The 22164-nt window shown below is 41.6% G+C and overlaps 1 protein-coding gene across 3 annotated transcripts in view; it reads right to left on the reverse strand.

Annotated features, from left to right (window-relative positions):
• Positions 1–21605, reverse strand: part of LOC139285716 (RNA-binding protein Nova-1-like) — a 71119-nt gene extending 49514 nt beyond the window's left edge. For 2 of the 3 annotated variants that reach the window (XM_070906352.1, XM_070906351.1), the window contains exons 1-2: positions 21449–21605; positions 4178–4321 (exon numbers count right to left, since the gene is read on the reverse strand). In XM_070906352.1, coding sequence (XP_070762453.1) covers positions 4178–4321; positions 21449–21605 — 301 coding nt within the window. Of the gene's footprint in view, positions 1–4177; positions 4322–18642; positions 18712–21448 lie in introns of all 3 variants that reach the window. The other variant, XM_070906350.1, reaches the window with a different exon arrangement.
• Between the last annotated feature and the right edge of the window lie 559 nt (positions 21606–22164).

A 22164-nucleotide genomic window follows, 5' to 3' on the forward strand; every position in this document is an offset into this window, starting at 1 on the left:
GCTTGTTTTAACCTCACAGTTGTTTACATCCTGTTACGTTGATTTTCATTGTCTCCGCTGCTCATTGGATTTTCTATTTTGAGCCCCATGTTGTGTTTTTCTTTTGTTTCTCCATGCAGCGTCCTCTCTTGTCACATTAACTTTGCTGCTGCTGTGGATAAATTACCCCCAGGGGGCAGATGTGGAGTTAATTTAAAAAATGTTATATATACTTATTGCAAAAAGCCAAATCCTATTTTTTATCTTAACTTCATCTTTCTACAGTTCTAATCTGCAGGATCCAGCTTGAGATTTCGCCAACTTTCTGCACTTAAAATGCTGCCAAACACTGTTAGAGTTTTGTGATAAAGAATCTGTGTGTAAGAGCCAGAGGTGCTTTATTTTAGTTTCAAATGATGATCTCACTTTGGAAAGTAACTCACATTTCTTAGCGTCTGCGTTAAATATCAGATTTTCTTCTTGCTGGATCACATCTTGTTTTGGTTCGATGCAACTTTTGCTCCATGGGACTTTGGCAAAATTCTCAACATCACTTTAACTTTAACTTATTCCTTTAAAATCTCCAGACAAGCATACCTTACAGCAGACAGCATCAACCAAACCTATGAACAGCTTTTATTTTGAAAAGAGGAAGTTAAAAGTGCTCAAATGTGGGGCAAACGTGGAACCGAAAATGACAAATTTACACCTTTTCTTGGGTTATTTATTATTTCCTATGACATTAAGATAATATTCCCAAAACTTGACCCCCCGCCAGGTTTTCCATGACAGCTGGGATGTGTGTGTGTGTGTGTGTGTGTGAGGGGGAGGAGAGGGGGAGGAGAGGGGGAGGAAAGAAGGGCGACTAATGTCTTCCGAGGAGCGAGAGGAGAGGAATGAGACGCTTTGGCCAAGACACAGCAGTAACTCTCTACTCTGTTCATTAGACTGGCACACACACACACACACACACACACACACACACACACACACACACAGACGGGCCCTTGCAGCAGGTGGGCCTTTTGATTTGTCACCCAGGAAGAACCGTGTTTCATTTGCATACAGATGCCCCCTTCAGTGCTTAGGAAGGGTGCACACACACACACACACACACACACAAACACACACACACACACACACACACACACACACACACTGCTTCTTCAGTCCTCCTCTCTAGACTGGGGCCCATACAACCCTCTCTTTCTTTTTTTCCTTTTTTTCTTTCACTTGTCTCCCTTCCTCCCCTCTTTCTCTTGAGTTCTTCTCTGCTTTACAGTGATTTTGGCGAACAAACCCCAGAAGATTGGAAACCATGTCTGTGTGTACATATGTGTGTGTGAGTGCAGTTGTGCTTATGAATGTTTTTGTAGATTCATATGTGCAAACTTTTTTTACTGTATATGTTTGCGTTTCTGTTTTCTGAGTGTTTGTATGCATGCATGCATGCGTGTGTGTGTGAGTGTGTGTGTGTGTGTGCATCTCGGAAGCGTTTGCACCTTGCATCTGTTCTAGCTGGCAGAGCTTTCAGGAGTCTCATGTGCCGGTGTCAAACAACGGCGGCTTGTTTGCAGACCCCAACACTAAACTCATACACACACTCTTAAACACACACACACACACACACCAAGACAACGAGCATGTGAGCAGAATTTCAAACCAAATAAAAATAAAGTCGAGGAAAAAAAGAGCAGCTGGGCTGAACAGAGGACAGGATGGTGTGAAATGAAGCTTTAAAGGAAAATTATTCACACTGTTGAGTGACAGTTATTTCCAAAATGTATCATACTGAAAGTCACGTTTCAGACAGCCAAAAACTTACTATGCTTCATTTAATTCAAAGAAAAATGAGGCACCAATTAAAGCTTTGCCTCCATTTTCTAGTTTTTGTTGTTAAGGCAGAAAAAAGTGAAATTTTGATCTGTGCTTAATTGAAGCTTAAAATTTGTGTCTAAGATTTGATAATTATATTTTTCTTTACTATTTACATTTTCCATTTCTGTTTGAACTTCTTTTCATCAGGATTGTCTCTGGAGAGTCTTTATCTTCTGTCTCATTAAAAGATGTATCCCGCAGCTCTGTGTGTCCCTTTGCACACAGAAACCAGGCTAGTTCAGGCTAAAGCTCTGAAACATATTTAAGAGCAGCGCACTCTGTGTCCAACAAGTCTCTAGCAGAGCTGGAGAAACCTCATGCTGTGATTGGCTCGGGGGCAACGATTACATCAGAGACTCCACAGGCGCTTCGACAACACTGGGAAGTCGCTGGGAGTTGAACTGGAGGTGGGATTGTAAAGGACGACTGCTGACGCCTTGTTTCAGACTGAGCGTGTGACTACAATATGGTGGTCATTTTACTTCTTACTGGAACCCTGGAGGTTGTCAGTGTCATTTCAAAGAGAGAAATTTGGGTCATTTAATATGTTTTACCACACTGAATCCTTCTGCCACCTGCCATCCTGCCACTGAGTACACACAGCTGAACTGGATGTATATGAAGGCACTTGAATCTGGACACAACTTTGTTTTTCCACGTGGTTTGAGGTTACACAAAGTGGAGGCAGAGAAGGAGTCAAACCACAGAAAGACACATGCATGTTATATTTCAAATTATATTCTGAAAATGCAGTTTGTCTGAATGATTTTGTGTCTTTAAAAACAAGTTCATGTGTGGGGAAAAACTAAAGCATGAATAGTGTTTTTATGGTTGTGTTTAGGCAACTCTAAGCACTTGGTTGAGGTCAGGAAAAGATTGTGGTCTCAGTTAAGTACTGAAGAAGTCAAAGCTGACTTGAAGCATAAGACGGGACGCCGTGGCTTTTTCAGTGTGTTACCAAACCACCATCTTTCCCTAACCTGCCCAGGAGTTTTAGTAGCCTCACCATAATCCATCCAGACCTCATCCCTACTGCTCGATAAAGATGCAAGGATACAAGGATGCTCTTGAATGTAGAAAATATAGCCAGGAAAAATTAATGATCTTTTCTTTAAAATGTCAACAAGTATATAAATGTATTTTACAGCATACAGGGCTGCATTTGCAGCACTTTCACGTGTGTTTAGTTAGAAACAAAATGCATGCTGCTATCCATTTTGCCTGTCCCCATCTTCCACAGCTCGAACAAACAACCTTCGACTCACAGCAGGACAGTACGAGCAGGCTGACACACACACACACACACAAATCACAGCCCCCCCTCCTCACTGCTCCAGTCACATGTCACGTCAGGGCAGAATTAAGAGTTTAGACAAATACAATTTCACCTCTGATCCTGTAATCCTGATCTCTGGTGGACTGTGTGTGTGTGTTGGTGGGGGGTGCAACGTGAGCCCAGCCAAGGCCCCTCTATCCTTGAGGACTCACAATGTCAGTCAACACACACTAGGGCCACACACACACACGCGCGGACAACGCAGCCTTTATAAATCCATAAATCTCTCCCACGGCGTTGAATCGTCAATGTCAGTGTATAACAACAAGCAGGAGGTCAGCGGTTCTGATCTGAAGGACACTCAGCAGTAAAACTCAGACAACTTGTTACTGTGTGTATATGTATGTGTGTATATATACTGTATATATGTGCATGTGTGTTTTAACATTATGAAAAACTGATGGATGAAGACAGGTAATGAAATGTTTCCTTGATGGGTCAAAACACTTTGCACTGATCCATCTATTCATACTTACACACTCCCTCCATCCTTCACTTCCTTTAAGAGGATAGATGAATCAATAGATGTTCTACATACCTCTCCATCCATCCATCCATCCATCCATCCATCACTGTTCAAAGGTATATTCCTTGTTCCGCTAATAAAGCAACTCCACCTTATAACACTTCAACACTCTTAAGCCAAAAGGTATTGGTGATGCATATTGCATTTCATGTGCAGGTATTTTGATATTTGATGGTATATTTTGTTATTTTTGGGTAACTGGCCGAATGTACATGCATGTTGAAGAAAGCTAGATACACAAAACAGTATTATATTCAAAGTAATCATTCTTTTGTACTGTTGTATTGCGCACTATTTTGTGCTTTTCTGTTTTGGTCTGAATCTTGTAGATTATGTTATATGTAGTGTTGTTATTTCCTTTTGAGCATGAGTATAACAGTGTAAAAGTATCTAAGAATGATGTTTTCGTTTACTTTCTCATCATCCACCCATCTGAAGCAGCGACGGTGGTGTCTTACCGGGGTAGAAGTCTTTGGATTTGGACAGTTTGATGGTGGCTCCGGTCTCTTTCTGCAGCTGGACGATGGTCTGACCTCCCTTCCCGATGATCGAACCCGCTGCATAGCTGGGAATCAAAACCTTCAGGAAGTACTCGCCTTCCTCTGCAGCAGGAAACAGGAAACAGAAAGTCAGAGAGAGCTACTGCAGTTTATGTAGTTTTTACTTCAAATAAAGCTGAAAAAGAAGAAATATTACAAAAAGCTACAGTATGCATTATTATATAGACAGTTTGAACCTTTGCCCTCATGCCTGCCTTTTTTCTTTGACAAATTTATGACATTATGGCAATTTTACACATTTTCTTAGAGTTAGCAAAATGCAGACATCCGGGGATTATCTTGTTGGAGTGAGTGTAAACTGTGAAGAGGAAGCAAAGTGTTTGTCAGTAATCACAGTCTGACAGAACAGATGTGAGCCGGTGCCGCACCACTACGCCAAAGCAGAATAATTTGTCTCTCTATCCGTCTTCCCCCCCTCTGCTCCCTCTCAACCGACCATCCGAGGCTTCCCGAAGCTGCATAAATCCACCCAATCACATCAAACGATGACTGATATCCATGACAACTAATTATTTCCATAATCAGATGATTCCCTGTCGGCGTTATCTCTCCCCTTTCTCTGCACGTCTATTTGCGCGAGCCTCTAAACACTCTCTCCAGATTAGTCTGATCTAATTTCAGCATCGGGCCCGTTGAATCTGGTCCTCGTCCTTCGCCTTGGCACAAGGGGAGGGAGCTGAGGAATATGCTGCTTGTCAGTTTTGTTATTAAAGCTAATCAGATTCAACCAACAAATGTGGATGCGATGCCTTGTAAACGCATAACACCACATACCCGCCATGACACACACACACACACACACACACACACACACACACACACATGCACTCATTAACATGTGCAGATAAGCTCACATAAACAAACACAACGCACACGTGCACAGATCCAGATATTTTTATCCTGCTGACATGGAGCTGCACCTGCATTGAGGAATATGGTGTAAACTCAGGAAGACGTCTGTTTCATGTGGCCTCGTGATGACTGTTTGCAGCACTGAGCTCAGCTAATTGCCCTGATGGGATAAAGATGTCTTTGAGCGTCTTCACAAGCTGAAGCTACAGTCAGACTTTTATGGAAAAATAGATTTATCTAATCAGCCTGATGGAGGAAAATGACTACTCTTCAACTGGACGTCATAATATATGTCATAAATGCTGTGGAGCTTCACAGACCACCCAGGTTAGTAAACATGAGCGTGTTCTGTGCAGTTTGCTGAAGTAAAACGATGTAGATCTTGATGTCAGCTGGAGCCAAAATGAAGAACTGCTTTAACGAAGACCTCAAGCGGCTCCCAGTTGTATCTGCATGTGAATTAAAAACAACCCCAATTGCAGCTGTGTCAACTGATTTAATAAGGTTTGACATTTTTAAGTCACTGTTTGTGATTTTTGTAATTTGCCAGACTGGGGAGCAAACAGCACATTGGAATCATTTTGGGTTCATTCAGACTGAGGACACAACCAGTGGCTTCACTCAGTGACTCGCTGATTTGAAGGAAGACTGAGACTGAACCTGCAACCTTTTGGTTGGAGCCTGCTGCTTCTTTGACAACGCAATGAGAGAGAGAGAAAAAAACTGACTGAACCTCAGAGGCCACTGTAGTTCTCTTCCTCCCACTGTCTCTTTTGGAAAACCACTGACCTGCCTGTCGGTACAGAATCACATACAATAACAGAGATATGGAGGCGTTCTGTCAGAGGTTCATCAGCAGAGATGTCTGTGTGTGTATGAGTGTGTGTGTGTGTGTGTGTGTGTGTGTGTGTGTGTGTTTGGGACTAGGTAGATAAAACCAAAACCCTCCCATTCTGAAACAGTTGTGCCTTGGTTTCCATGGCGATGATATCAACAAGCTATGGGTCAACAAAGGTGTAGAACCACCTCACACTCGGTTCCAGTTTCAGCTACATACTTTTGTTTAACAAGAGAGTTTGCTTTTGAAACTGATTTGTCCCAAAAACTGATATAAATAAATCTTTCAAAATAACATGGCATGCTAATGCACTTATATCTCTCTGTCACACCTCAGTATATATCACTAATAAAACATAGAAATATTGGAGGGTGATGAGATACAACTTTGAATCTTTTTCGAATATAATTTTTTCAGTTCTTTGAGCAGAAAAATTTAATTCCACTCTCCTCCACTGTCCATCTCAGAGGTGAATATCTCAAAACCTTGACAAATCAAATCAAAACTATCTGCATGGAAAGATAGCGCTATAGCTATCTGTAAGTAAGAAAAGGTTTGTTGTGTCATTCGGTTGAACTTTAAAGCCTTAAATCTTGAACAAAACCATAATTTGTTTAATCGTTTTATGACTACATCAACTTCATCAGTCAGCATTTAGAATCATATATTGTATCATCAAAAATGTAATTAAAATTGACTCTGCTTTGAGAAAAAGAGCTTGTGAGGACTCATAAATAAATAAACTAAATCCATAATCTAATTGGCAGCAATAATATAAAAAAGTACATTTTATTCGTTCTTATAATTCTATAAAGGAACTTTATGGAAAGGTATATAAAGGTTTTACACATAGTTTCTGACATGGTTTTGCAGTGTTATGTCTCTTTAAACTGCCACTGATGTCTCAGCTTCCCTCCCTGGCAGCATTCTTCATATTTGATAATCCAGGACACATAACCTCAGGAGGCAGATTAAAATAGGATTATTATTACAGGGGCACACTTTCTCACAAGGGCGAGGGACCTTGTAACACTGCTGTTCTCTGTCTGCTACCCAGGCGAACAACTGGAGACACTGAACTGTAAAAACACACATGCATGCTAAGTATTAGAATATCCTGCTTTAATTGTGAGGTGGAGAAACCCGGTACAACTAAATGGAAGATTTATGATCCCATATAGTTACATTGAGTATTATTAAATGCCTTTTAATAGCTATAATTCCCATTAAATCCCATTAACACTTTCGTTGCAACAAAACAACATTGGAGATGAGGTGTTTGTGACACCTCGCTATAAATACATTTAATTAGTAAAAGTCCTACACACCCACACAGGTGTTTTCAGTTATTCTGGCTGATCAGGCGTCTGCTCAGGTTTATAAATACAATCATTGGGCAAAGATATGCTGGGAGTTTGCTAATGTCTCAAAATCATAAAGGAGTTGTCCTGCCTGAACAAGTGCAACAGAACTACACCAAGAGTGAATGTTGTTAATCAACCACATAAGTAAGTCTGTACACGCTTACAGAGTCCTGAGAAGTCAGAAGTCTGACCAGTGAAAACACCTTTATTGGCAAAACATGGTTGTGTACAGGCTTTAAATATCTCTGCCACAGTGGCTTACGAAGCTCTACTCAAACTTGAATTCCTGTTTTGACCACCAAATGGTGCCTTTAAACCACAAACTTTCCTTCAAGCTCACTGGTGATGTTATTCAATCTTTTATTTTGGATGATTAGATTCTCTTCTCAAGATGTGGGCGTGTACAGGCCGGACTCAATTGGGATAATTCCACATTCACATCACATGGGAAGGATGGTAGAGATAGAAAAAATTCCCAACTCAAGACAGTTGAATGATTGCAGTGTTGGCCGTGTGAGGGTGTCAACTGACAATATAACACTAAATTTACATTGAACGATTTCAGAGGCACTTTTGTGTTATTACGTGCCAAATCGGAAATATAGTTTCCCAGTCGTAATTATAATTTGTATGTTGACGTGAACGTGACTTACAAATAGGAAACGTAATTACTGTAACTCGACATTATACATAAGTAGGAATAACCACAGCTGTGACCCAATTCCATACCACACTGTAATTCTGAGCAGGTTTTGTGTATGTGATCTAATTGGCAGTAGTTTCCCAAAGTCACAGTTTATTGCCTGGAACAGCCCACATAATTCATCATTTGCTGTTACTATGAAACAGTAAAGTACACTGATTTCTTTAACACTATGACAAGTAGCATTTGACATTGTCACAATGCAAACTTGTCTTAATGTTGTGCTGCTAATCATTTTTCAAGAGACAGGTGTCGTTTCTTTCAAATACTGAAAATCTCGTCTGCGAACACTTTTGTCCTGCGCTCCAAACTACTTAAGTTCGTAAAGGGATTGTTGTGGTAGTACAGTGTTAAATACTGGGTGGGCTCTGTTCTCATCTCTGAGTGTTCAGCCAAGTCAAAGCATGAGCACACAGACAGGAAACCTGACACTCCCTTGCCCTTCCTCAGCTCTGCTAGTGATGAAATACAAACTGCAGGGAGCTTAGACATGGATGAAGAGGAGAGAAAAACCAACCTAACCTCAGTTTACCCACTTTTCAGTTTGTCACAGAAGGTTTAGCCTCCCTTGATAAAAGCTTGTGTTAATCAGAATTCCCGGATGTGCTTTAGTAAGTGAGGTGTTTTCAGTGAGTTTAATTCTGATTATGTGTTAAATTAAAGGCTCTTCCCCTCCGACGCCAACTGAATTTCTTTTTTCTTCTCAACCGTTACTCCTCTGAAGTTTTAGGTCAACAAACATTTCCCAGAGGCAGAGCCACTTGAGAAGTAAACGTGATCTAATTGGTTATTGAAACTGAGTAGGTGGAGACCAAAGGGTTAGGGTTAGTCTCTCAAAGCGTACGTAAGCTAACCGGCAAACTTGCAAAGATACCAAAACATGGCAGAAATATCTTTTTTATCAGATCAGATTTTAATCTAACAAGGTAATCTATAGAACTTTAGCTCGTAGCAAGATTACTAAACTTCCTCCACAACCTCTTGCTTTCTCCACTGGAATTCAGTTGAACATTAGCTGAAGAAAGTCATGTTTTGGTTGTGATTCAAGGATTTTTGTTGAATGGGCTTCACCTCCTTTTTTCAGTTATTTTCAGCGGTTTGTTTGCAGCAGACATGTTTCTCCTGCAAACCCTGTGTTTTGGGTGGTTGTGGCACATTTTGTGGCCCAGCCCTGTGTGCTTCGAGTCAAACTTCAGCTGCACTGCAGCACGTCACCGACCTCTTACAGTTTCATGATGAGAAACACTCCTCTCCATCTTCATCATTTTAGTGACGACAACCTTATCTTGGGAAGCTCAGGCTAGCTGGCTATCCCTAATTAGCTGCATAGTAACAACAATGATGTAACCCCTCTCTCTCTCTGATATTAACAATGCTCACAGCAGCTCTTTGTTTTTAAGCTTGAAAAAGTGTCACATGGTTGTGGCCTGAAACCGTCCGTCTTCTCCTCATTATCCTTCTCTTCTCCTCTTTTCTTTCACTCTCCCAAACTTTCCTCCTCCTTTCCTTTCATATCCTCCTCTTGTTTCCTCTACTCTTGCCTCCTTCCCTCTCAATCCTAGTCACCTCCCATTTTCTCTCCTCTCCTCAGTGTGGTGCAGTGACCCACTTTGAGTACGAAGCCTTGGACTGACCTGCTTTAGATAGAGGCTAGCTAATTTTAACCAGCCTGTATTAATAAGGCAGGGGAATTGGTAAATATGAAACACACACACACACACACATGCACACACAAATACAAAAGCGTGTCTGCAGCGAAAAACAGACACAAGCGCACACACACTCATCCATAAACAGACGATTTCCAACGTCTCATAAACAAGCCTACACACCTTGGCAACATGACTCATCATGTATATGAGAGGATGTAATCAGTGACTCATGTTCATCACTTGTGTCTGTTGCATGGTAACACTTGAACGTGTTAACATGGCAAAAAACGATGTATCTATATATACAGCATAGATTCTGTCCTGGAACAAGATATCCACAATTCAAATCACACAAAAACAGATCCTTCATCCCGTGAACATGTGCATCCTGTTAAAAAATGTAACTGACTGCATCTTTATGATCCTGATCATTATTTCTCATACAGAAAATATTTTGGGAACACTTTTGTGCTATAAATCTCTAAAATGGCAGTTTTCCACAAAAGGAAGGCGTAAAAAATATAAACTCGATGCAGGTGTTTATGCACAGCAAGCCTGTGAGATTCAATATCAACCAAGTCGACAACCTATCGTTGAACTCATCAGTATCATTAAACAGCGCTGCAGAGCTCCAGCACTGAGTTTGTTAACAGGGTTATGTAACACAGATTGAATTACACTTTGGAAATAAGCTTTTAGCAGGTTTGGTAACTGCCATGACTCAATTTTCATAAATATGAACTAACTTCCAGATATATATAAAAAGGCTTGAAAACTGTGCTGCACTATCTGCCTCTTCCTCCCACACGGCACTATGCTGAACGGCACTGTTTACAGGGAGGTTTTATCAACATCCCTCAAGATTTATCAGGTCTACCGGGTTCTTTTTAAAAGCCTCTGACATAAAAGAGTCCACAAAAGCTTAAAAAGTGATGCATCTTTCTGTTGAGCTCTTTTTAAAGTTCTTTTTGGTTTCAAAGTAAAAGTTCTTCGGGTACAACATTAAAGAGCCTCCTGTACATCAAAGACACATAAGCAGACTCTAAAAGATGTAATATTTTGACTCTGTGTGCATTTTATAAACCAGTTTGCTAAAAATGCTTCAGAAGTTTTGACAAAATGAATCACACTTATTTGCTTCATTTTGTTTTGTTTTGTGAGTCTATATGATCATGCTGATATACTGCAAATAGAGTAAAACAGTTAAGAAGCTGGTTTACACGATAAAACAGTTCATAAATTAGTTTTTTTTTATAGCATGAATGTTGCTTTCTGGAGTGAAGCTGCTCACTTATTTGAGATATCTTGTTCACTATTTCCCACAATTGTAGCCGCATCTACTACACAACACAAAGGTAAATTAACATTCTGTGAAATTATCCTGCCACTCATGTCATTGGTGTCATCCTGATCCAGTGTGAACCCTGCCCACAAGAGCACAGTTTTGTTACATTTTTACCGCAGTTTCAGAAAAACCAAGCCACATATATCTACCTGTCACAGTGGCAAATTCTAATTATGTGTAATTAAACCACACGCTCCCTTCAGCGTGTCACCCGACGTCCCAGGGGTGCAGGTGATACTCACGCATGCTGATCAATTCCAGCATAATGAGCAGCCGGAGGCTCTGCTAGCCACGCCTGACCCATCAGTTTCAACACTAACCTCAAAATCTCATAGAGAAACAAGAAACTCCTTCTCACTGCAAATTAAAAAGTGATGGTAAAAAACTTCTCCACTTGGGGGTGTTTGAGCAAAATGTCTTGGGGTGACATGAAACAATTTATTTGTTGGAAAACAGAAAGAGTTCTGGTAATGCTTTCTGGGAAAAAAAAGTTTCAGTTTTTAGTTAATACGCATTGGTTCACTGATATACTTAATTCAAAAAAATTTAAAGAAGCCCCCACAGTGGAGACATGACAGAGGTCAACCCAAAAACATGGAAGTCAAACCATAATGTCATCTGCTGAGGTTCATGGCTACTTAGGCTGTTAAACTAACACAAACAACACACTGCTCGTGGCAGTGTGTTGAGAAAACCTCATGTCTCAGCATGATGTCAGGCTCATTGTTCTCTGCTACTATTTTCTGCACTTGTTAATATGAAGCATCATCAAAGATCCAGCGTCTCAGCCCCCGTGTGCAGCGACTCTTTCATGCTGACAACATAATGAGCATGTAAACTTTCAGTCCAAATAAGAACAAGAAAAACACCATAATTACAGATGTGGTGATTGTTACTGATTACTTCTTGGTGTTTTAGCTGTCGGAAAGTATGGAGGGAGTTTTTGTGGGGTTACAATTGTAGGTATCTTACGGTAGTTTCTTTCTCCCATCTTACATCTGCATGTGCTCTGTTTCACCACTGCACTCATTCAGTCTTATCAAACCTCAACACTCCCACAACACAAACCACAAACACACTGAGACTCACTCAAGAAATGAAGAAATTAAACATTTGGGCAAGACAGACTTCAAACCACCGGCAACTACAGAACAGAGTAGGTAATAGTGTGAGAGTGTGTGTGTGTGTAGATATGGTGCGTCTGCAGCTGAGTGACTACAGGGTTCCCTACTGGTTGCTGTGATGAGGGTCTTTGTTTTCACTACTCTAAGCAACACACTCCCACAGACAGACAAATCCCTGCAGTTACAACACACACAGGAAGTAAACACATTTCATTTTTCAAAAGGATTTGACAAAAAGCTTGCCTCATTTTCTGTGCATCTGTTTTTAAAGGGTGTGTGTGTGTGTGCTGAAAATGTGGCCAACCCACCACTCCCAGAAAGTTTAATATGAAGGGTACATGCAGCACAAGCGTCAAGGTCAGAGAGTGGCCTGGAGTAACCGCTTTCCACCCTGCTGTGTGTGTTTGTATGTTATGAAAACCGATGTCTTCATTAGTTTATTAAACTGTGCAGAAACTGTACGTGTGTCTCTGTGTGCATATGTTCATCTTTAAGGCTCTGTGGGTCAAGAAAAGGGGATTTGGGATGGGGGGGGGGGGTTGGAGACGTAGAGGTCGTTCACAATAAATAATAAATGGTCCTCCACCACGACATAACTGGATGAGTAAACAGTCCAATCTGTTGCTAAGGCCCCTGCGGACCCGCCAGGCCCAGAATAGGCTCTCCATGCTGGGGGATTGGAGGCTCAAATCCTGGGATCTGGTGTCCACGGGCCTGCAGGGGCGGGGCGGGGGGGCTGGAGATCACAAATCCTTTCTCATGTTCTGTTGCTTTTTCTCACACGCTTCATTCTGACAAACATACCTAAAGTCACCCCTTCATAGCAGAAACAGAGGACACGCTCTTTTAAAGAGTTATAGCTACAAAAATACATGTGCAGTTACTTCATTGTATTATCAATGGATTCTGGGCCCAGTATATAGTGTTCTCTGTTTAATTCTCCCTGAACACAGATGGCGGAAATCCAGATATTACACACCACCTCTGGCAGTCGTCCAGAATTCAGAGAACTGTAGTTACATAAGTAACTAGCTTGGAGTCATAATCTGAAAAGAGATCGAGTGTGGACCGAATGCACTTGTGTCACAGTTACACATTAGCAAAATAAAGTGTGTTAAATTGCTCTCTAATAGTTTTTTGGACTTGTTTTGCATTTAACAGTGTGTGTCAGAACTTATGTTTAATTGTTGATAGTTCCCTGCGTCGCTGTCACCTGTGACTAAATCCCTCTTATTGTAGGATAGTTCCTACTCAAATCAAAGCCAATACTGTAACAATAGTCTCAAATTATAGTACAGTACATATGTATGAATATATCTAAATTATTTTTTTTTGCACTAGTTATATGTAAATTACATACACTATTTAGGAACCATTATCGTTTGGTTCAATTATTAAGGTAACAGTTTGCCAACATATCTGGACAATATGGGTTTCCTATTAAATACGATAACAACCTCTTATCACACATCTGATGAATTGGATATGTTGCTGTTAGTTTTGATCATAATTACTCAATACAATGTTGGCTTTGTACATGAAGCATTCGTTCAAAATCCACACAAGCATCACAATAACAATGATCCTGGTATTGCAGTGGACAGTTTCACTGTTTCATGATGGTCTAAAGGTTATTTTACACCTTTCCACGTTGACAAGACTATAAATCTGAGGAAACCCCTGAAAACTTAATTTAACTCAAAATAATAAATAGGATATTGACAGATATCACAAATCATCTCTAAATATGGCTAATCCGCAGTTTAATTCCAAAACTATTACAATCTGCTTTTACTCACTATAATGGGTCAAATGTACGCAAGTGGTCCAGACCAGACTCTTGTGCATCTTTGTGTCGAAACATCAGATGTGAGTCCCACATTAGGGGGAAAGTCTGAAGTGTAGTGGTGTGAAGACAGCCTTGACTGAGGAAGGGGGGCTCTCGTATAGAGGCTCTGACCTCTGGGGACTTGGAAAATATTCATCTCCCCTAAGCAGGGAGAGTTAAGGGGGGCAGGCTTTGTCTAACACACTCCCTCCAGTCCTCTGCTCTTTTGTTGGGGGGTAGCATTCACACACACACACACACACACACACACACACAAACATGTAAAGCTCTCCAGCAGTGAGGCTCTGACCAGCTGTCTTTGGTCTGAAAGATGGCCGCCGTCCGTCATAAACAGAGAGAGCTTGCCCAGGAAGGCAGGAGGAAACATTTTTATCTTTATAGTTCTCTTTTCTGCCTCTCCAGCATCTGAATGTTTCACTTTTCCCACATCATTCATTTGATTTAGGTTTGATGTGTTAGGAGGTGACTTTCAGTGTCCAGAAGGAGCTCCAGTTTGATTTGATCACTAGATTCAGAAGCTGCCTGCAGTCGCCATAAGACAACTAAGTTTCCCGTGACCCTTTGAATAATCAAATATTTGGAGAAGAAATGAGAAATGGAGATTCTTAAAGCCTAATTCATAGATTACCAAATCACAGACGAGTGTGTTCTTCAATTTTTTTTTTCCTCTTAAAAAAGGTGACTCATAACACCAGCAGCTTCTAGTACTGTGTTTTGTTTTCATGCCAGCAATCATCGTTCTTAGAGAGGCGGTTTTTAAAATGGAGGACATTTCCATTAGAAAATGACCAAAATAATAAGTGGCTCCTGTTGTTTGAAAAGAGTTTGCAGCTATAATTCTAAAACCTGATAGCTGAAAGATGTTAATTTACAGACTGGGTCACCTAACAACTGCAGAAATGTGGAATGTGGAATAGAAAAAAAGATATGAAGTCCTGGTCAGTAACAGACGCGGTAACACCTCCATGTTTTTATCATTAATAGAAACCCTGCTACAGAAATTCAGTTTGAATAGAGGTTTAGGGAGAACCAATCAAATGCCTCCATACTGAAACGATCCCTATCATCAGGGCGTCTGCGTAGAAATCGAGGCAGACATGTTGGCTACGCTAACAAAGATGAAGCAGCCGCCTCCTTTCTCTCCCTTCAGTGTGTGTGTGTGTGTGTGTGAGAAAATTGGTGTGTATTGTTCACGGACCAAGGCTATTTCAGAGGAGGGGGCCCTTCCAGTCGTCCTCACTGCATCGGCCCTTTCATCGCTCCCTTATCCATATTCATCGCCGCCCGCTCTCCTCACCTATCAGCGACCAGCTAGCTGTGAGCAGCGTCTCGCTCCACCAATCGCACGCCTCCCTTTGTGGGAATATTCCCACCTCTCATCCCGTTCACCCCACCCTGTACAATGGCTTCTTTTTTTTACTTTGACGCAGTGGCTTGAAAAAAAAAGAGGAAGAGGAGAGGGTGGAGGAAGAGAAGGAAAGTCTCAGCTACCGCTGGCAGAGTCCTGTCGATGGCGGCTGCGAATCGATCGTCAGCCTCGGAAACGGTTGCCGAGCAAGCGTCGTCAATGGCAGCCTGCGATTGATGACGGGGGCGGGTGGAGGACGAAATGATGGGAGGACGAGGGTGAAGGAGGACAGGAGGAGGAGGAGGGTGCAGTCGTGATGGTCTGAAGTAGAGCATGATTAGTATGGATGAGGAGGAGAGGAAGATGGAGAGAATGGAAGAGGAAGAGAGGAGAGGGAGCAGCCGAGAAACGCTCTGAACAAAACAGGCGTGTCGCAGAGGAGAATGCCGTGTTCCGCAAGATACCGAGGATGAAGGACGAGTGTGAGCCGTATAACTCATTTTGTTTTTTATAAAAATACTGCTTGACATTCAGCAGTATAAAAAATACGACTTCAACTAATGACGTATTATTTCATTAAACAAATCTTAATTTCTATGTATTCTGGCTCACACTGTTGCACTTTTAGTGGTATTTAGGACTAAACCCCCTCTGCCTGGTGTTCAAAGCCAAAAGAGGGGCTTCTTCCTCCTCAGCCTGGACAGCCGATCAATGTGAGGAAGGCAGCTCTCCTTTGTATGGACGTCCCAAAAAAAGATGCTCCGCTCAGCTCCAGGAGCAACAGAAAACACTTGGATCAATAGCATCAAAGGCTCTGTCTCATGCAGCCAAGGCTCAATACACAGCAGGCACGTGTGTGTGTGTGTGTGTGTGTGTGTGTGCGTGTGCGTGTGCGTGTGTGTGTGTGTATACGTGTATGTTGAGTGTGCGTGGATGAGCGTCTATGTGCAGAGCAATCCATCATTTACACACTCCTTCATCTCTCTCATACTTTTGCATACTTTTTGCAACTACAGTCAGACAGAAAACACAAAGACAACTACACAACACACACACACACACAGAAATCTTCCTGCGTACTGATAGCCCCCTAATGTCACATGACAAGGGCATTTCAAGGCCCCCCTCCTCCTTCCCAACACCAGCTTGCCAGTCCATCCATTTACTAAATGAATGTATTATATCTTACAGACAGGAGAGAAGAGAAGAGAATAAAAAAGCCTATAATATAAAGTGATGAAAGGACTGAAAGGTCTGTACGTCCAGGTCAGCAAACTTTTCCCTGACTGTTAAACCTGTAGGCGTCGCATGTTCATTTTCTGACCGCCTACATGAAAATCGAAAAAAAGAAAAGCCCAAACATCCAATTTATTTTGTTTGTGCTTACATAAGACTTCTTAATGGCTTATACAAGCAGTTTTTCCCCCATGAAAGCTGCATTTGTTTTGAATGGACTGAGTCTGAGTCATTTCTATTAGGCTGAGAGGCTGCTGTTAGGTATTGGAGGATCAGTATTGGTTACATGCAGTACCCTACACAAATATCACTTCACAGTGTCAGTGGAGAGTTTTAGCAAAGCACGCAATATTTTATACAAATATAATATAATACGAGTTAAATGAAAATGTCTGCTTTAACCTTTCAACCTGTGAGTGTCATAAATAATGAAACTATATTTTAAGTGCTGGTGCATCTCTGCACTGAAGCCACTACGGTACTTTTTTAGTACATTTATCGTTCTTGTCTAATAAAGAGATTTAATGTCTTATTTCCAGCTGATGTCCAGTAGCCATGAATATCCTCATATCCTGAATCATTTTGACCACTTAATATATTGTAAAAGCATTTAACTCAAAACCAGCACTGTTGCTGTATTCAGATTGTTTTATTTTGGGTTTTTTTCTCCAAATAAATGTAGTCTCATTTTGAATTTAAAAGAAGTCCACACAGTAAAAATACTGAACCCTGATTGGCCAACAGCAGCAGATCCTTAAATCATGAAATTACTGGAAGAGTTTTACTTTAATTTAGCCAACCGTGGCCAAGTCTGGCTTTGAAAAAATGATCTAAGTTTGAAACTATTCTTAATCAAATATTAAGAATGACCTCATTAAACGTCTCTGATCATATATGTACATGATTAAAGGGAAATCTGAATTCCTTTAATGTGGGGGGAGAACCCTGCTGGGTCGGGGTTAGGGGCAGGGGAGGTGCAGAGATAAGAATGGTTTTGGGTTGGTGGATTAGAGGGCTGGTGGGGGTGGGGGGCCTGTGAACAACAGCTACTGCAGCTACTCATTGATCGTTCCTTCTTTAAGACCTTCAGCTTTTTATGAGCTGTAGCTGTGATATACGACCCTCAGGGTTACAGCGTCCCATGCCTACTGTCTGACAGCTGACTAACTCTTTCTCTGTAATGTCGCACACACACACACACACACATTTGGATAAATCCTGGACTCAAACCAGCCGGAAGCTCAGTAGAAAAATCTAAGTTCCATCTTTTCTTGTTTTCTTCAAATTAAATGTCTACTCTCACTTCTGATTCACACAGGTCAGAGTGACATGAACGGAAAACACTTTGCCCAGGCATTGTTACATCCGGATACACATTTCTAAGACGCAGTTGTTGGGTAAAAGAACATGATTGAAAAATTATCATTTTCTGCTCTGATGAAGAGAATTATTTCTGATTTAAAAGCTTTCTCCTTTCTTTTAGAGCTCTACACATAACGTTTCAATCTACCTATGGAAAAGGAATAATGTTAAAACTACAGTCATGTGATTTTTACTCAACAGCAGCAGCACAATGCATACTGTAGCCTTCATATATCACAATCAGTGAATGAACATTTCAACAATACATCAGCAGTCATAAACCCAAATGCTTCGATGATATGGCTAGCATGAGGTCAAAGGTCATCAGGACTCATTTGTGCAGTAATGTTGGGTATCATGATAAAAGAAACACTGAATTTGTATAAAAAGCATGAAAATGGATGTTATGGAACTGATAACACACAATATAAACAATATCAGCATGCATTATCCTGGATCATGAGAAGAATATGAGGGTGCTACATGTTACTTTAAATCCTATTTAAATGTCAGGCCCTGCAGCAGTCAGACCTCCTCGTTGAAATGCCCTAAAATTTAGATTTCACGCCGCAGAATGTGGCCTTCAAGAACACATGTACGTGTTGTCACTGCTGAATCAGTCCTGCATTGAAGAAGGTTAAAGTAAAGATTATAAAACAGGTAGAAAATCAAAATCAAAGTCTCTCTTACCATGAGTCTCAGTTTCTTGGTGAGGGAATACAATGCCTTCAGTTTCAAAAAGGGGCTGCAGGAAGGCCACTACAGAGAGAGGAAGCACAGGGGTAGGGAGTGTGTGGTGTAAACTAATCATGCAGAGAAACAACCATTATTATGATCTCTTAGCAGCACTTAGACTTCTATAACTTTACAACTGCAGCCTGAGTGCAGCTTAAAAATATAAATACAAAAACATATTCTCAGTGAAATATAAAGGCTTCTGTTGAAAAGCAATTTGGGCAAAATCAAACCACTACAAGGTGAAAGTTATCTTATTATTGGTGAAATAAAAAGACTTTAGGCTAATCACATCTGGGTCATCTGACTAATTCAGGCTGTAAATATCAGTCATAATAGAGATCATCAAGACCAAAATGTCTGGTAATTGAAACAAAGAGACATTTGTGAAAAAATCTTCACAGAAGACCTGCAACCAAGCTCTGATTCCTCTTTGTTGTTTATCTTAAGGGGCTGTAGTGAAGTGTGTGTGGGAGTGATGCTGCCGGCTCAGGGAGTGTTGACCTGGCTGCGCCGCGGCCGTACTCTCTGCAAGAGTGAAAGCCTGGTCGGCCGTGCTCATCATCATCATCATCCCAACCTTTTCATTTGTCTAAATGGACGAGCTGTCTGACTGTTACGCAGGCAGGAGGATGGTCCCCTGAGGGGCAGCCTTGGGTTTTTACATACAGCGAGGAGGGGCCTTTAGTGCTCCGGGTGCTACATCGATCCGCAGTTAAACAACGCTCGCTAACCTAAAGCTCACCCCTCCTCAGCCGGACACTCTCTCTGTCTAATTATTACTCCTTAAGACGCCTATCATGTTTCCTGGTGAGAGATGAAGGAACTATTAAAAATGACTGTCATTGCTGGAAAGGGCCCGGTCACCCAAAAATCCACAAATTTACAAAAAGATAAAAACGTATTGAATCTCAGGACTCTCTATGGGTCGCAATAAAGACACTGAGGTTAAATTGTGCCACCTGTCATTGGGCGCGTAAAGGGACAGGCCACTCAAATCCTACGGGTCTATTAAGATTTAATATTATTAAAACATTACAGTAACCATCATGCTTACTTGCACTAAATTTAGAGCTTTGCGAGTGAAATCTTGGTGCCATTTCAGTGTGAGACTGAAAAATCAGGCCAATAATGACACCTCAGTAGGGCACATTTCAGATGCCATCCAGTCATGTTGACCACCTCTAATATGATGGAGGTTCTTCTCTGATTAAACCTGCAGTAAAATCAGATTTATTATCTTTGCACATTTTATTTATTAGCTTTTTAATTAATCTCAGATTTTACTTATAATTCGCCAGGCATTGGTCATTTGACTTTCAGGATACTCTGCAGTAAACACATCTCATTAATCTGAAAAAAAAAAAAACCTCTCCACTGAAACACAGTGGAGAGTTTTAGAAACTACATTTTTTACATGAAAATAGTCACATTTTAACACATTCAGTATGGCATAGCAGCTGCATGTGACTTCATTCAAATAATATTATTATTTAAATCTTCCAAAATTTGACTTTAAGGGTTGGCTCTCTAAACATGTCTGCCTCTTTATATGGGAATATGTTTCTCAGTCTTGGTAATGACATAGTTCTCTTTTTTTCTCTTTCAGGAGCAGGAGCCCAAAATATAATCACATGTTCACACTGACAGTCACATTTAACAGTCTGCACTAAAAGGTTCTGTCGCCTAAAATCTGCAAATTCTAATTAGAATATTTCTAAAGGGAGTCTTGTACATTCACAATATTGAGCTGCATATAAGAAGTATTCATCATCTCTTCACTGAGTGCACGCGGCACTTCCGTATTGTGTAAATAACACATTGAAATGTGCAGTGTATGTCCAAATGTCCATGATGGGGTGCATGGCCAGGATAGGCTACTGATGGTTGTAATGCCGGGTGATGGGAATGCTTGGCGCATGACAGCATGTAAACAAAAACCAAATATGGTGATTGCCATGGCGACATATCCATATTCCATCCAACCAGAGAATAATGAAGAAACATGATTGGACAATTTAGAGAAAAAGATCTCTCCCTGCTAGCTGCAGGTTATTAGAATCAGGACAGCAAAGCATGATAAAAATATACAGGCACTGACATGCTGCAGTAACACAGAGACACTGTCGCATTCGGAGCTGCTCTGGATCCCCCTTGTTCTTTCTGGCTCGCCACGGGCCTGCTGTTAATACGAGTCCGCTTGTTTATCCGCTTGTGTAATTGTACACAAAGCGGCGATGGTGGCTGATGTGTGAGATTATCACAAGGTCATCCGTCGACGGGATGAGAGCCTGCGACCACGCACCAGCCTGATCTGGCTTTCACTTGTTTACATCCTTATTTTGGCTCCAGCATGGCCGCTGTGGCTGCGCGTAAATCTTAAGACGCAGTAAAACAATTCTGCTGATCTAAAGGGACTGAAACAGTCAGGATGTGCGCGAGGGGAGCCCGCGGCTTCCCTCCAAATCCCCCGTCTGTCCCTCTCATTGTTTCCTTTCCATCAAAAGCGGCATGATTATTTTAATGCTGATGGAAAATGACTGTCGCTCATTAGAAAGCGGATAAAATAAATCGTGCGCTCTTTGTTTATATCACTGCGTAATTGACGCACAATTGTATAATTTCTGGGGCTGTAGCGTTCCACTGTGTAGGCTACGTCAAGAATCAGATCAACCTGCTGTCCTTTCTCTCTGCCTGCCTCAGGACGAAGCAACATTCACCGAAACCCGAACAGCTCCCGCATCCCCATCGCTGCTCTTACCTCCCGTGTTTGTGCGCTTGGTGCTGCTGGCCTCCGTCGGAGTCTCCAGGGGTCTTTTACGTGAGTCCGGGGGATCGGACTCCATGTGTGGTTGTTGATTGTGATGGTGAGGATTTGAAAAAATCCCGTTTTGCTGTACTGCTCCGCCGGCCATCATTTTGCGAGCTTGCTCTTGGATGCTTGGGCTGCGTTTGCGTTTAAATCCCCCCTTTTCCCGTTTTTTTACGCAGCGCAGCCGTGCAGATGAGTCCTTGGAGAAGGCGAAAGCGATTTAGGAATTGGAAAATACGCCTGTTTCTTACGGACGGGGAAGGTTAGCTGCGCGTTTCTCCGTGGTGCGCCGTGCGTACAGAGATGCTGCGCAGGGACAGAAAGAAAGAAACGCTGGAGCGGCGGATGATCGGCTCAGAGGGGGAAAAATCCGACACCTCTGCAGATGGAGTATGATCTAGGCTACTAAAAACGTGCAAATGGAGCGTCAATCTTCCATCAACCTTCTGAGATGCTGGCTAGGATATGTGTGTCATTCCGCTGCAACCGGATAAAAGAGCGTACTCATGTCAGGCAGTGCAGGATGGTGGCGCTCCTCTGCAACAGCCAGCGAAACGGAACAATAAATAAAACAAAACAAAAAAAAACACAACCGAAAGACAAAGAGGCGAAATCAACCGAAGAAAGAAGAAAGAAAGGAAAGGTCGGTGAAGCAATAATAATAC

The sequence above is a fragment of the Enoplosus armatus genome, chromosome 5 (genome assembly GCF_043641665.1).
Source record: "Enoplosus armatus isolate fEnoArm2 chromosome 5, fEnoArm2.hap1, whole genome shotgun sequence".
Classification (NCBI taxonomy): Eukaryota; Metazoa; Chordata; class Actinopteri; order Centrarchiformes; family Enoplosidae; genus Enoplosus; species Enoplosus armatus.